The sequence below is a fragment of the Betta splendens genome, chromosome 2 (assembly GCF_900634795.4).
Source record: "Betta splendens chromosome 2, fBetSpl5.4, whole genome shotgun sequence".
Lineage (NCBI taxonomy): Eukaryota > Metazoa > Chordata > Actinopteri > Anabantiformes > Osphronemidae > Betta > Betta splendens.
Window position 1 is genome coordinate 7036580 of NC_040882.2, and position 14568 is coordinate 7051147.

Here is a 14568-nt window from a genome sequence, read left to right on the forward strand (position 1 = left end):
GCTAACCTGGCTACCTAAGATGTGAAGAAAAGCATTTGCCAGGATTCTAAACTCCTTCATCTTATAAAATGTCACTGGACTTGAAATATTGAGGAGCCTTGTGTGAGAATTGTCCTTTGAGCTGGTGAGGTGTCACCACTGTGCCAAATGTCAGCTCCACGAGGATCAAGGAGCTGAGGCTTGCTGGGGTCGAATCAGCCTCAAAGCTGCCAAAGATCTGAGCCAAAGGCCAGAGCCAACTATTTTACTACAAAGGAAATGTTGTGATTTTGGATGGTCCTTCTTTAACGCAGTATCAGACTAGGTCAGGTTTTAGAATGTTGATTATTACTGTGTGGAATCTGGCATAAATATACCATTTTTTATTCTACAATATATAGTTTGTAAGAAAGGAATATTTAGTAAGTTTAAGTTGTTCTATATTGGTCATCCTTTTAGAATATTCATTTTGTCTTATTATACCTCTGAATAAAGAGCTAAGACTATAAAGGTTCAGTAGCATGGAGGATACTTATACAGTTCTTTGCGTGCCTACTGCTATCCAGCTATCCAGACTCTGCCAACTAAGTATTTAAATTCCTGCAAAAGGTCAATACACCATCTGGATTAAACACATTTTACTATATAGTATCTAAAACTCTGTAACCTAGAGTTACACAACTCCTGTATAACAGTATGGTGAACATATAACAGCCAGTAATAACTGTACAGTATTTAATTCTCATCATAATTGAAACAGGAATTTATGTAGGAGAACTTGAACTTCTTCATGCTTTATGCATTTAAATCCAACCAACTTGTTGATCCCAGTTCTGCCCAGTTGTGTGTTTTGACTCTTCTTTGTTAAATAATTATGAAGCTTCTTTGTAAAATAAATATCCTTGTTGATTCTACTGAGTGGAATTTTGTGAATAAATGATTAACCTACATTTAGGCCTCTGTTAGCTCATTGCTTCTCTGTCCAGTTCAGTGCTTGCTTTGTCTTTGGCTCTTTTCTTTTTGGGGAAATAAATAGTTTGCAGTTGTGCACCTGATTCATTTTAAATAAATTTACACTAACAAATGTACACACACACACAAACACAACCACCCACCAATTCAGTGTCGATGTCTAGAACACATAAACAGCAGTCGCAGTTAGGGTTGATCTGTGATGCTTATACAAAGAAGTCAGCAAAACAAACCCATGAGTCAAACCAATTTTTTTTCCTGTGCTGAAAGTGAACGTTTCAGCAAGATCTCTCTTACTTACATGTAGCTACACACTGTAGACATTGTTAATAACATAGCAACACACTCCTACAGCCTACAGGCTGAAATTGGCATCCAATTCTTACCCCCCAAAATAAAAATTAAAGGAAATGTCTGTTTGCTCATAAAGTCACCTTTTCTCTCACAATAAGATGTAGCTGCTTTTAAAACTGGGACAAAGATTTGTACAGGTACCATAATAATCACGAAATAACTAGCGAAGTAACTACTGCAGTTTCTCCTGCATAGATTCCGGTAAGATGGTCTACAATATACAGTAACATATGATGATGATACACAAATATAAAAAAAAATAAATAAAAAAAGAATTTGAACGCATTTGAGTCGATTTACTCAATAAATAAACAAGTCAAAAGAAATAGATGCAGGTTTGCGTTCCAAGCCCTGTTTTTACATTTTGAATCATTTTTATGTATACACGTCTTTTCTAGGTTGTTGATGTCACCATTTTCAAAATCTAAATGCAGACTAGAAGAATAAATAAAACCGCAGTCAGTCTGGGATGGAGACAGAGCTTTCACAACCTGGATTCAATAACCTTGTGATCTTTTAAAGAAGCCGCATGCAGTTCCGTTCATTAGTGGAGAGCAACTCAACTTGAAACACACCTCGGATTTATCACCTTTCAGGCAGACATACAGCTTTAAATTCAAAGATCAAAGAGAATCAAAAGACCATCAATTCTTGGGAGTTACTTCAGGATATGTGGAAAACATGATTCATGTCTTTCATGTGTCTTTTGCATAAAATTGTGGCTGTTAACCCAGTCAAAAAAAAAAAAAACTGCCAAGACTCGAGGGATGTCGTACTGGCTGAAAATAATAATCCAACAGGAAAAGGCACAAGCTATTAATACATTATAGATCCAAATCTCGATCCTGTTACAGACTAAACCCTTTGGAGTTCCACTGACCTTCCAATCAATATAACAATGATTGAAGGCCATTCCATTTAAATTATTAGACTTTTGAATTTTAATTTATTTCATTTATCTGCAAAAGGATCCTTACACTGAAGAAGAAAACTACAAATAATTACCAAATAATAGCCATTAGCTCCCGGTTCTGGAGTTCTCTATTGATTTCTAACACAACAACAATTCTCCAGGACTAATATTAACAAAACCCACTGCAATCAATACCCCGTTGTTTTTCCAGTAAAACATAAAAATAGTCTTAGACTTGCAAAAATCCTTCACATTCAATCACAGCTGAAGGCCAGAACTCAGAAATGTGACCAAATGCTGTTTTTCCTCTAAAACAAATAAATACTTCTCCAGGTCTGAAATGCAGCTGTTGCTCGTTTGTGGGTTTTCTACCATTATTTGTGTTCTCCGTGAGCAAAAAGTATGTTGTTCCGTTCTTGTTAAACTGTTAGCTTCAGCTAGCTTCTTCTATGTTTTGACTCATTAGCCATCTGCATGCAGCATACACTGTATTTACTTTTGCAGCATGGCTGAATCTGACCACCTCAGGATTCATCCTGATCAGCCTTCACCGTGGTCTGCACCCAATGCGAAATGCTTTGTATCATCAATGCTTTGGCCACTTTGTATCTACATCCACAGGGCTGTCTCTTGACTGACGTCAACAAGGATTGGCTTACTTTGTCATTAGTGTTCTTGACTTGATTAGACGATGTGATAATGCTGAAATAATCCACTTCAACTGTGTTCCAGGACCTTTACTGTTGTTGGCTTTGCAGGTTTTACCCCTTTTAAACAATTTAAGAGCGTTCCCAGTCCTAGAGTTTTTGTAAATGTAATAATCTCAGCCTTAGGAACAAAGCTTTCATTTTAGAATATCTAGATAAACTCCTGGAGGCACCAGTTCTCCATTTGGGCCTTTTACCACCTCTGCAGACGAGGAGGCTGAAACAAGATTCTGCAATTAGAATTGAACCAAGCCCATAACAACATACTGAAAACTGTTTTTTCAAAGCTGGCATTTCCGTTTGCCTATATATTTATTCAAATAATGTTAGAGAACAGTTTGCACAGCCAATGTTTATGCAGCAGCTGCTAACATAAATCTGTTCAGTGCAGGGGAAGCTTCAGTGTTACATTTTGCCTTTATCAATACATCAACTTTTCCACCTAAGCCAAGTTTAAAGAATATTGCAAGTTTTTGTTATTATTTCTCCAATTTCCACTGTCTGTGCTCAATATTTTATTTTCTTGTGCAGGTGGAAGAAAACTCCTTTAACATTATTACAGGAGGTTTTTTTTCATATACCAAATTGCAAGTTTTTTAATATTCTTACATCAATCACAGTTAGTAAACCTGTAGAAATAATCTACCACAAGTTTGTTTCTTCTTATTTGCCAGATTTTCCTCTGCGTGTTCGTGTCAAGCTGCATGTCGGTATTTGTGGTTATTTCAGGCTATGACATACAGATTACAATCCATATCTCAAGTTTCTAAGGAAATAAAGTTAAGATTCCTCAAATCTGACTTCCTTTGCTTTTATGCTTTAATAAAACAAAGGATGCCACTGAATCTTTTATCAAACAAGAGTGAAATGTGGGGCTGGTGACGTTGACTGTGCAAGGACATGAATAGAATTCACTGAGACCCATGTTGCAGTGCCTACACCTCTGATTGAATCTGACATAACTTGTGAATTGAATCCATGGTATTTTAATATAGAACACAAAGTGGGTCAAACCTTATACTTGGATTTGAGATTCTCTGAAAGTGTAAACATGGACATATGTAGCAACTTACAGTAACTCACTATAACGATGGTCCTTGTGTCAATGGAAGAAACAAGGGATGAAGGAGGGAGGTGGAGTGAGAAGCAGATGGAATAAAAAGAGAGACAGAGGCAACTGCAAAACATTGATGTCTGAGCAGCTTTGGTTTCTATTTTTGACACACACCTGGCCTTTATCTGAATCTCCTTTCTTCTCTGACAAAGACACATTTAGTTCATGTATAAAATTATGTAAGTAAATTAGAGACCAGAAATCTAAAGCAAAACAGATAAATCAATATAGATGGAAAATATTACATTAGAGCTATAAAATAGTAGCTGAACTGCTGGTAATAAATGCAGTCTTTTCCTTTTTCACTCCCACCCACAGACTTAACTGTGAGTGCCAGACATTCTGTGGGGTATAATAGCAGATATGATTGCAGCAACCTGGTCAGTCAGTGTAGATCAATAGCTTGTTACTGTAGCTATGGGCAATTACTGCCTTCAGTCACAGTCAATGGTTGTGATCACACACACACACACACACACACAGACACACACACACACACACACACACACACACACACACACACACACACACACACACACACGATCAGGATTGGGTACCAGGCTATACTGACAGTCAGTCTGTGCTTCCATTCAGAATGAAATAGTACAGGCCACCAAGCCACAGTGAAACATGCACAGTACTAAACCTTGATTATACATGTGTATTTCTACTATGTACACATGAAGATATATAAAACTGATTATATATATATATATATATATATATATATATATATATATATATATATATATATATATATATATATATATATATATATATATATATATATATATATATATATATTAAAGTGAAATAACTTTTTCCACTGCTTTAAGACAAATGCTGCCACTTCATGGACATCTAATTAAGAGGAAGTACAGTACTGCCATAAGTGTTTAAAAAAATATTGACATAAAAATCCTAGTACATCACGCACAGCCCTACTAAACATATACAGTAATTCAGCATACTGTATGTCTGGGACCAGTTTGTAGAAACCTAAAGAAGAATTGACTACAAAAGAGTATAGAGAGAGAGAGAGAGAGAGAGAGAGAGAGAGAGAGAGAGAGAGAGAGAGAGAGAGAGACAGAGAGACAGAGAGACAGAGAGAAAATACAATAACTTCTGGGAGACAGATCAACCAGGCAAATCAGGCAGGGAAGGTAAACACGCAGCCTTGTACATACAGTACAGGGGTCAGAAAGAGTTAATAATAAAAAGGCTTTTTTTGTTCAGGTAATGAAAAATCTAATCAACTAGTTTAAACTATGTAAATTAATTTACACCTTTGCAGAAATTCAAGTTCTTAGTACTACCAAGAATTAATCAAACTATCTGAATCATCCAGGCAACACAAACTCTGAATGTGTCTGGCTGCAAAGCACTACGCCCCCGCCCACTATGTCCTTGGTCCCCTGGTGAGCACACAAACACTGACACATACATACACACATACACACACATATCTTTGCACAGAAAATGAGGATTACAACAGGATCACGCTCGGCGTTCAAAAGAAAAGTGACACAACAGGGACACAAAACTATCTCATCTTCGGCGAACTGTTTCTTATCAGTTAAGGTAACGATCAACATTGGTTCGGCCTGGAGACAAATGTGGGTCATTGTCTTTGCAAGTGGACCAGTCACATTATATAAAGATTACACCCCGCCGCTGACTTTACAAGACTGGAAGAGACAGGGGGAAAACAAACAAGAGGATCAAGATAATAACCCTGTTAGGTCGCCTCTCTGGCTTTTACACTAACTTTCTCAAGTTTTGCTTGCACTGCGATTTGAACTTTAACCTTGTTTCACAGGGTCATGAGTCCGTGATAAAAGCCACATCTTACAGTGATACTGACGTCAGACTAGTCATAACCCCGAACAGGGTCAGTTGTAATGTTGTCTAACAACGTGTGATGCTTATATGGCTAACTAATGTGATTGCATTGATTTAAACAAAAGGTATACTAGCCATCAGTAATCAGTTCACAGTTTAATTTACATGAATTAATAAGCTAGGAAGGTAGAAGCATCAAAAATAACCAGCTGATCTATTACACACTACAGGCCCAGGCACAGTGGTGTCTCTGCAGATGACAGTTTGAGAGGAGACAAGGCACAACACACTTCACACGTCGAGCTTTTAGGTCTGAAGCACTACATACTACTACGCAACAAGAATGAGATCCGACATTCTATGATAATTAACCAAATTACGGAACTGAATTCTGTGTTTACGATAAGAATGTTTACCTTGTACGCCAATGTCTTTTAGTGTGTTATGATGTTCACACCTAATGAGCACAAAGTACAGTTGATAGGTATGTCATTAGAGTCACTGACAGATGAGTGAACAACAGAGCATTTCACTTTGTGACAGTGGTCCACAGCAAACCATGGACTTAACATTACCAAAAAATATAATACGATGCAATTCAAATAGTAAATACAACAATCAGGCACATATTCTGAAGCAAAAACACTACAAGCATAGAAAACTAATTGAAGGTTTTTGAATTCACTCTTCACTTGAGTCACCATTTTAAGAAAAGCTCGGGTCACGCATCGATTAACGGTCTCATGCCACTAAGAGCTGAGTGCTTTTACAATGTTGTATTTCTCACCAACCACTAAGACACAAATATAGGTTTCCAAGTTTTAAACAACAGGCCAGTTGAAACAAAGCTCAAGTGCTGAAAACAACAGCACTTTGTGTATGTGTGTATGTGTGTGTGTGTGTGTGTGTGTGTGTGTGTGTGTGTGTGTGTGTGTGTGTGTGTGGACAGAATCCAGGTGTTTCTCACACTCCTCCGACTACACTGGATGGCTGCCTTTGCGAGTCTCCTTGTTATTGTGAGCGTGACGGTGCGTGTTTCTCTCAGACTCATTGCAGTGGTTCCAGACTGAGAGCACTCTTTCTTACCATGACTTAAACCTCCCCGATCTGCCTTTGACTCAGCGTCATCTCAGAGTGTGCGTTTGTGCATGTGTTTTCCTTCTCGCACACGACTGTGTTTTTCCACGGCCGCACATTATCCTGCTCAGACATTAACATTTCATGGGCAACACCAAGGTTTGTCAACTGAGTCTCATCAAAATTTCATCCTTAATTATGGAGGCAGAGCTGAAGGGACATTCCCCATCCAAGTGGTGAACCACCAGACACAGCTGAGACTTCAACAGAGGGAGGAAAGAAATCCCAACAATCTATTCCCTGTGACAGCTGGAAGCTTGGTCATTTTAAATAACCTAAGAACATAAATAAACACAGTTAACTGATAAGGAGTTTAGTGGTCCCACTGGAGTATTTGAATAAAATTTGTTGAAGCTTTAGCCACTAAAAAAATAAGCAAAATATTTAAATATTTAAGGTTTGGTTGTGGCCCCATTTTTAAAAGCTATTCCTAGTTAGGGTGTGCCACTGTAATGCTAAGTTAAATGTTAACGTGATTAAAAAGAATTAATTTTGCTACAATATATGTTTATTAGATAGCAAGACAATTATGTTTGATGTATTTGGGCTCAGAAGGCACAGAAAATGCACGATGTTTGAATCTAAATAGAATTTGCTTGAAAAATATTACCTCTAAAAGTGGAAACACAACAAACTTGTTACACTACTCGAAACAAAACCGCACTGTCGAGCACCTCCAGGCCACGAAGACACGCGAGGGGAAGATGGTTGGTAAACAAATGGCTCAACCGAGCACTGCTGGAGCACTAGTTGCACTCCATATGACAGGAAGAGCAAACAGTGGGTGGAAATCACGATCGCATACTGTTTGGCCATGGAAACGACGCCAATCCAAACTGTGGAAAATGAGGGCGTCAAGCGTGTGGTTAAAAACTCAACCCAAGGTACAGCATCCCAGGTAGAAAATATTTTCCTAACACACCCATGCCTGCTCTGTATAAGGGTTCCCACAACAAACTGGAAGCTATGCTGTCATCTGTGGAGTTCTTGCTTCAACCACAGACATATGGTCGACCCAAACTGTGGAACCATATATTGGCTTGTGCACTACATCGACAATGACTGGAAGTTACACCACTCCAGCCTTAAGTTTTGAATCTCTTAAACTCTCTCTTAAGTTTAAATGACTTGAGGACTTAAAAAAAGAGGTTGTGGCTGTCCTTTGCTCCCCGCTGCAAATGGTAGCGAACACTCGAAGATGCTCAACTGAAAATGAACCTACCTCAGCACAAACTGATCACAGAATCTCCCACAAGATGGGGATCAAAACAAAAGATGATGCAGGGGCTGTTGGAACAAGAAAAGGCAATCACATGAGTCTTTGCGGCCGATAGGTCAACCAGACACTTGGTGCTAACATGGCAAGATGTAAAGGTTCTTGATTCTGTGAGCAAGGCTTTAAGGCCTCCCCTTGAAGTCACTAATGCGTTTTCTGCTGAAGAATATATCACCACCGCGTGTGAAGCCTGTTCCAGGTATTTAATAATAACATCCTACAGGGAAAGGATAATGACACAGACCTCAAGGTGACTTCAAGACACACAAAGATTGTCATCAGTGACAGGATTTCATTGTAAGAGGAGGAGAGTAATGCCCTTCATTTTGTTTGCACTGAGTGAAGTATTTTTTCTTATATTGTCATAAATATTGTTATTGCAAAGTTTTCTTTAAATATCATATCACCCACCTCTAGTCTCTAGTAAATAAAAGTATGTAGAAGATTAATTCCGCATCTAAACTTTGAAGAGCTGCTACTTTATAAACTCTCCAATATAATATTGGAAATTCAAAGATGATGAGGAATAGCTTTTTGTGCCATTTTTGAATCAATTCTTTTAAAAGCAGAACAGGAGAATTAGAATTAGATTGTGTGAACTCTGAATGCCACGATCGCAAACCTGCTCAAGTAGCAGGTATAAAATAAGATCTATGAGAGAATCTCAGTTAGTCCTCAACCCTGCTGCTAAAAATGCACTCTTCCATCTCAGAAAAGTCTTTTACTCTCTTGAAACGGCAGACTTCGCTTTGCAAAAGGAGCAGCATTGTCTCTGTGCAAAACTGCAGAAAACTGTGACAAATCACGGCATAGCATTTTAGAAAACACAGATGCAAATTGCCTGTGGTTGATACGCCCCCATGTTCAGTAGTGGTGCATATCAGTTTTCAGTGTGACAGATGCTGGTATACTGTAGTATCAGCACAGATTTTTATCAGGACCTTCAGCAAACTAATGCAAATTGCTCAAGTGGCCATGTGCATCACACCTGACTGGAATGGATTTGATTTTCATGCATACTGTATGTGAAAGCCATTTCAGCAAGCGTAATGCACATCCCCATTCTTATTAGTTTTAGGTGAACTTGCCTTGGCAAACTGATTCATATTCGGTCATAAATTCATCTAAGTAATTGTTCTTAATTTTATTTTCAGCACAGCTGATGCTCACGCTGTGCAGTCCAACCAACTCCACTGCTTCTCCCCCCATCTCAGCAGACCCAGGATGAAGCTCCTCCTCTCAGCCACCGAACGGCCTGGAGAACTGTCTAGTTCAGCAACAACTCTGGAACACTTGACGACACCATGTCACACACAACTACAGCTAGCTCACCTCAACGTGGCCCGGCGAAGAAAACATCAAAACCCAACTCAGCAGGGTTGTAAGCAGCTTATAACAGCATTATTTCTATAAGGATGTGCACTGTACATGCTCCTGGTTAGACAACTGTCTTCAGTCTGGATTTTACCATCATTACATACAAACTGCAATAAAACAAGGTGGTAAAAATGTATATAAAGTACAGAAATTCCCATGTATACTAACAGCCAAAGACCAGTAAGACCACTAAAACAACATTACAATACTTGGATTAACCAAATTGAAACTTGCAGTAATGACCTATAACATGGCAACTGTGCCCACGAGGTCTATCGTTCTAAGTCTAAGTCCGTCTACTGCGTCACATAGCAATTAATTAAACAAACGACTTAAGTGATATCAGTCATACTGGCACAATTGTTTAGCTAACGGTTAGCTGGCTAACGGTCTGTAGCTGAGCTAGTTTAGCAGAAAACACTTAAACTGTTCCCGCAACTTCACAGACGTCTGTCATATATACAAGTACAGGCCATGCTGACAAACAGGATTTTGAATTAGCATAATAACTGACGAGACAACTTTCATTTCTTTACCTGGGCGGTTGTCTTTTAGACCTCGTCTGGTTTTTCTAACGTGTTCCCGTGTCGCCCGCCTCTTCTCCGCTCACAGCCAATCACAGCAGGCGTTCCTAACTGACCGCTCAACGGCCAATGACGGGAACTCATTTGATATTTTTACTACTTCTTTTACGTGCTTTACTTTGGTTTTTGATTCAATAGATTAACCACTAACTGACTTTCATTCATTCTATTTATTTAAGTCTATTTTACTTAAAAAAAATAAAACTAAACGACTCACTCACATAACCTGTAAGTGTAAAGTGTTGCATCACTATCAAAAATTTGTGCCTACTTCACCCACAATGCAATGCATGGTATAAAGCTAGAAGTTAACATATGTAGGTTTATTCATCTACCTCCAAACATAAATTAGAAAGCTCAACTTTAAATGTTTGCCGCAGACATTTTTTACTTTCAGGGCCTCTAAACTGAACCAACATGCCTTACTTGACATCACTTGAGGCGATTTATCAGACACAGCTCAGCTCAGCTCCCTCTAGTGCAAACCGCTTCACACAACTGTGTTCTTTTTACATATGCATTTGCACTTTCCAACACTTGTAAACAGACTTTGATGTGTAAAAACAACGGGGTTCCCATTTTAATAAAGAATCTGGGAATGCATAATATAAGACATTTGTCTTTAGCACCTGAACTTCAGTAAGTATTGAAGGATTTAGGTGAACTGAGGAGGAAGAAAATGTCCCTGCAGTAAACTGGAGGAAACAAAACAAGGCATAAACAATAAAAAGCTGTATTTATACCAGAATATAGACTGGAGCAGTTCTCAGAAGATTTTCACGTCAGACAATAAACAATTCCTCTGATCTTTCAGACATTGTTGTAATTGCTAAATATAAATCCAAGGAAGAGAAATACTGGTGATTGTGCTACCTAACTGCAGTACCATACAGTACAACTGAGACATTGTGGGACACACTGAGCCCTCCAGCAGAGTATAAACATTTAGCATAACTTAAAGGCTTTAGTAGTTAAAAAATAATAATAATAAAGAAACATTTTGCCATTATGCCTATTACTCTCTGTCTGATTGAGGGAGATTGTGGGAGATTCTTATAAGTCAGTCTATGTGTACGTTTTTATTGCCAAATTAGCTCAATATGTTTAATTGTGTATAATACAGTGTCCAATTAAGAAATGTCAGCAATAAAGAAGTTTCTTTCCACAGAGCGAGAAGTCTGTTGTTATTCATTGAGTCAGAAACAGAACTGTGTTACACTACAGTACATTCACTGCCTCTCTTCCATCTTACTAGAGCCAAAAGCTAATGTCCTCAGTGGTGCCACACTTCTCAGTCTGCATTCAGAAAGTCTGACAAACAGACTCGCATGGAAACACACCAATAGCAATGAATGGGGCGACACAGTTATCACAGGCAAGCTTTCCAGTCAGCACCCCACCGGTTAGAACTCTCCTGGGATCAAGCCAATAATCATTTGACTCAGAGCCAGTACCATTGGTTCTGAGTAAAACATGCAGTGCAATATATTTTCATCTTAAAATGGAAAATGGAAAAATTTACATTTGGGGCCAAATTTTCTTCCATTTATAATGTACTAATGACACAAATACTCTTAAAATCTGTTTTAATCAATGCTATCCATCATAATTCTCATCATAATTAGTGACAGTGTGTCCTAATTGTACATTTTATTTCAAATGAAACAGTGTGTGGGTACATGAATTTTCACAATCTCTTAAAGTAATCTGAATTATGCAGTTACATCAAACATTCAGCAGTAGCATATGAGCTAAGCCTGTGTGCTAACTACAACAGCTAACATTTAAATAACAATTATTTATGATAAAAACACACCTCGATGAAACGCAGAAGCAGTTACCAAATTAATCATGTTGCTTTGTTTTGCACGAAGATATTAAACCTTTATGGCTCCATGAAAGTGGAAGCAGAAAAAGCAGAGAGGCTTTTACTAGATGCACAATGAGTAAGTAAAAAATGAGAAATGGTAAACCAACTACATTAATCACACTTTATCAAGTACTAATTTATGATGTCTAATACAAGCCAGGTCTTATTTTGCAGCTCATCATACTTTACTCAAGCTGACTTCTTTTCCCTGCAGAACCTCTACTCGTAAAGAATCATTTTTACAGTGTGAAATTATTAAAGCCATTTTTGTAAAAGATTGCAATTAGTCCTGCAACACTGAAGCAGCACGCCTGGAATTACCAAGGGCTTTGTCCACTGCTGAAATATACACACACATTCAATACACTACAAACACATTAACCTTACACTGGATTGGTTTTTGCTCAAGCTGCTTCAAATGGATTATTTCGTTGGAAAAACAACTAATTTAATGTTGGCTGTCAATTGGGTTTCAAGCAATGAAGTCAAGCGTTCTCTTATGTTAGTAAAGTCATTTCAAAGCCTACAAATGTATATATTTATTTAAAATATTAGCAGATTTCACCAGTTAGCCATTTAAAAAGGCATATGTACCAACTTCATCTCCTAGTAAAGTGAAACCTAACCAAAACCTAATTCACAGGTTTCAGGATCATGTTCTAATTGACTTTTTTGTTTTGTTAGGACCTTATTAATTTTGCATGTGCAGTTGCATTCATGTATCAGTTGCAGAACACCGGACAGTTTTAGAGAATCCACTTTCAGGACCATGGACAGCAACAGTACGAAGCAGGAACATTCGGGAAGGAGCGTGTGCAGCGCCAGCAACAGCGGTCTGAAAGGTCAAGGCTTAAAGTTGTGAATGAAACCCAGTCCTACCTCCAATGTCTGGGCGAAGGGTCTTGTCGTATTCCTTAAGCAGATTGTTGAGTATAAGTGTAGCGTCCTCCTGGTACGACCTGGGAACCAGCATTTGGTTGACGGTGGTATCATGTTGATCTTCATCATCGTCGCCATATTCCAATGAATCAGAACTGAGGAGGAGGGGGGGGGGGCAGAAGGAGGGGGTTCTTAATCATGTTACTGTGGATCCCCGATTAATAAGCCAGCATCGTCATGTGCCGGGGGTGAGTTTGTGTTGACACGATTGTGATGAAAACTTTGTCGCAGCAACACAACATGACGAGCATCGCAGTTTGAGGCTTGTATTTGAATTGAAGCCCACTGTGGAGGATTGTCAGACCCCAGACTCCGGATTTGGGCACCGATTTGAATGCTGTCGTGTGTGTGTGTGTGTGTGTGTGTGTGTGTGTGTGTGTGTGTGTGTGTGTGTGTGTGTGTGTGTGTGTGTGTGAAAAGCACCAAAAGAAAATTATGCGTTTTCAATCCTACCTGTTCAAATTAAGTGCGTTTCTGTGCCCAACTTTTAAAGCCTCGAACCCTTCCAGCTGTTGATCATGCAAAACAATTAAAACGTGCACGCCAGACTCACCGAGCACCTTGAACCAGCAGTACAGCGAAGCTGACCAAAAACTTGAAGATCATTTTCCCATACGCGGATCGCCTCCGTTGACAGAAACTGCTGGATGACGATCCCGGCGCGCGCGCTGCTGCCGCTGCTGCGATGAGAAGTCAGTACAGTAGGTGTGTAACCATCAATCCGCGCTCCGAACTTCCTCATCCGCCCACGCACTTTCTCCTGCGTGTCATCCGCGGCCACACAACAAGCGGTTTCCCCCTCGAACCGAGCACCTCGCACGGGGGAGTGAGGGGGGACTAGGGTGAGGGGAGAAGGAGGAGGAAGAGGAGGAGGAGGGTGTTCCTCTGGGACGCGCGCGACGATCAATCAGCGCAATCGGGTCCAGCGGATGGAAATGGAATCGACGGGATCCAGCAGTGCCCTCCTCACTGCGCGTGTGTGGGCAGCGGAGTGGCGGGGTGACGGCGTCTGCTGCGGGTGCGGGGGGACCTTAGGGGACCAGCGTCTTGTGTGACTCACGCACCGCGAGCCGGCTCCGCGCGAAGACGGCTGGAACACGTGAACGGAAAACTCGCCCCAACACGTCCCTGAGATCTTTGCAGACTATTTCATGGGCATTGTTTATCAATGGAATCACAATCGCGGCGTTCACACACGCGTTTGCAAGCGTTTGTTGTCACGTTAAACTGTCGTATTTTTAAAACACCGCGATAAAACAGCAGGATTTGGTTTGTTTGCTCAACGTGATTTTTGTTTATAGTCAGATTTGCCGCTGTCGTGATGCTGGTCGCCACTGGATGTCCTATTCAGGCTTTAGGTGCCACAGAGTCACAGCAAGCTCTTCCCAGCACTCAAAATAAGTCATTTCTGAACAGGCGCACAACTCAGCGAGGCGGCCCAGCGTCCAGCCCACCGACCTGTGAGGCTCCTCCGACGCGCACAGCAGCACCAAGGTGCGAGCTG

The 14568-nt window shown here is 39.8% G+C and overlaps 1 protein-coding gene across 2 annotated transcripts in view; it reads right to left on the reverse strand.

The window, feature by feature from the left end:
• The window catches only part of LOC114867345 (gamma-aminobutyric acid receptor subunit gamma-3-like), a 67405-nt gene extending 53319 nt beyond the window's left edge, over nt 1–14086 (reverse strand). Inside the window, exons 1-2 of one of the 2 annotated variants that reach the window (XM_055504400.1) lie at nt 13618–14086; nt 13005–13159 (exon numbers count right to left, since the gene is read on the reverse strand). In XM_055504400.1, the coding sequence (XP_055360375.1) occupies nt 13005–13159; nt 13618–13670 (208 nt within the window). In that variant the 5' untranslated portion in view covers nt 13671–14086. Of the gene's footprint in view, nt 1–10207; nt 10311–13004; nt 13160–13617 lie in introns of those variants that run through there. The other variant, XM_055504401.1, reaches the window with a different exon arrangement.
• Between the last annotated feature and the right edge of the window lie 482 nt (nt 14087–14568).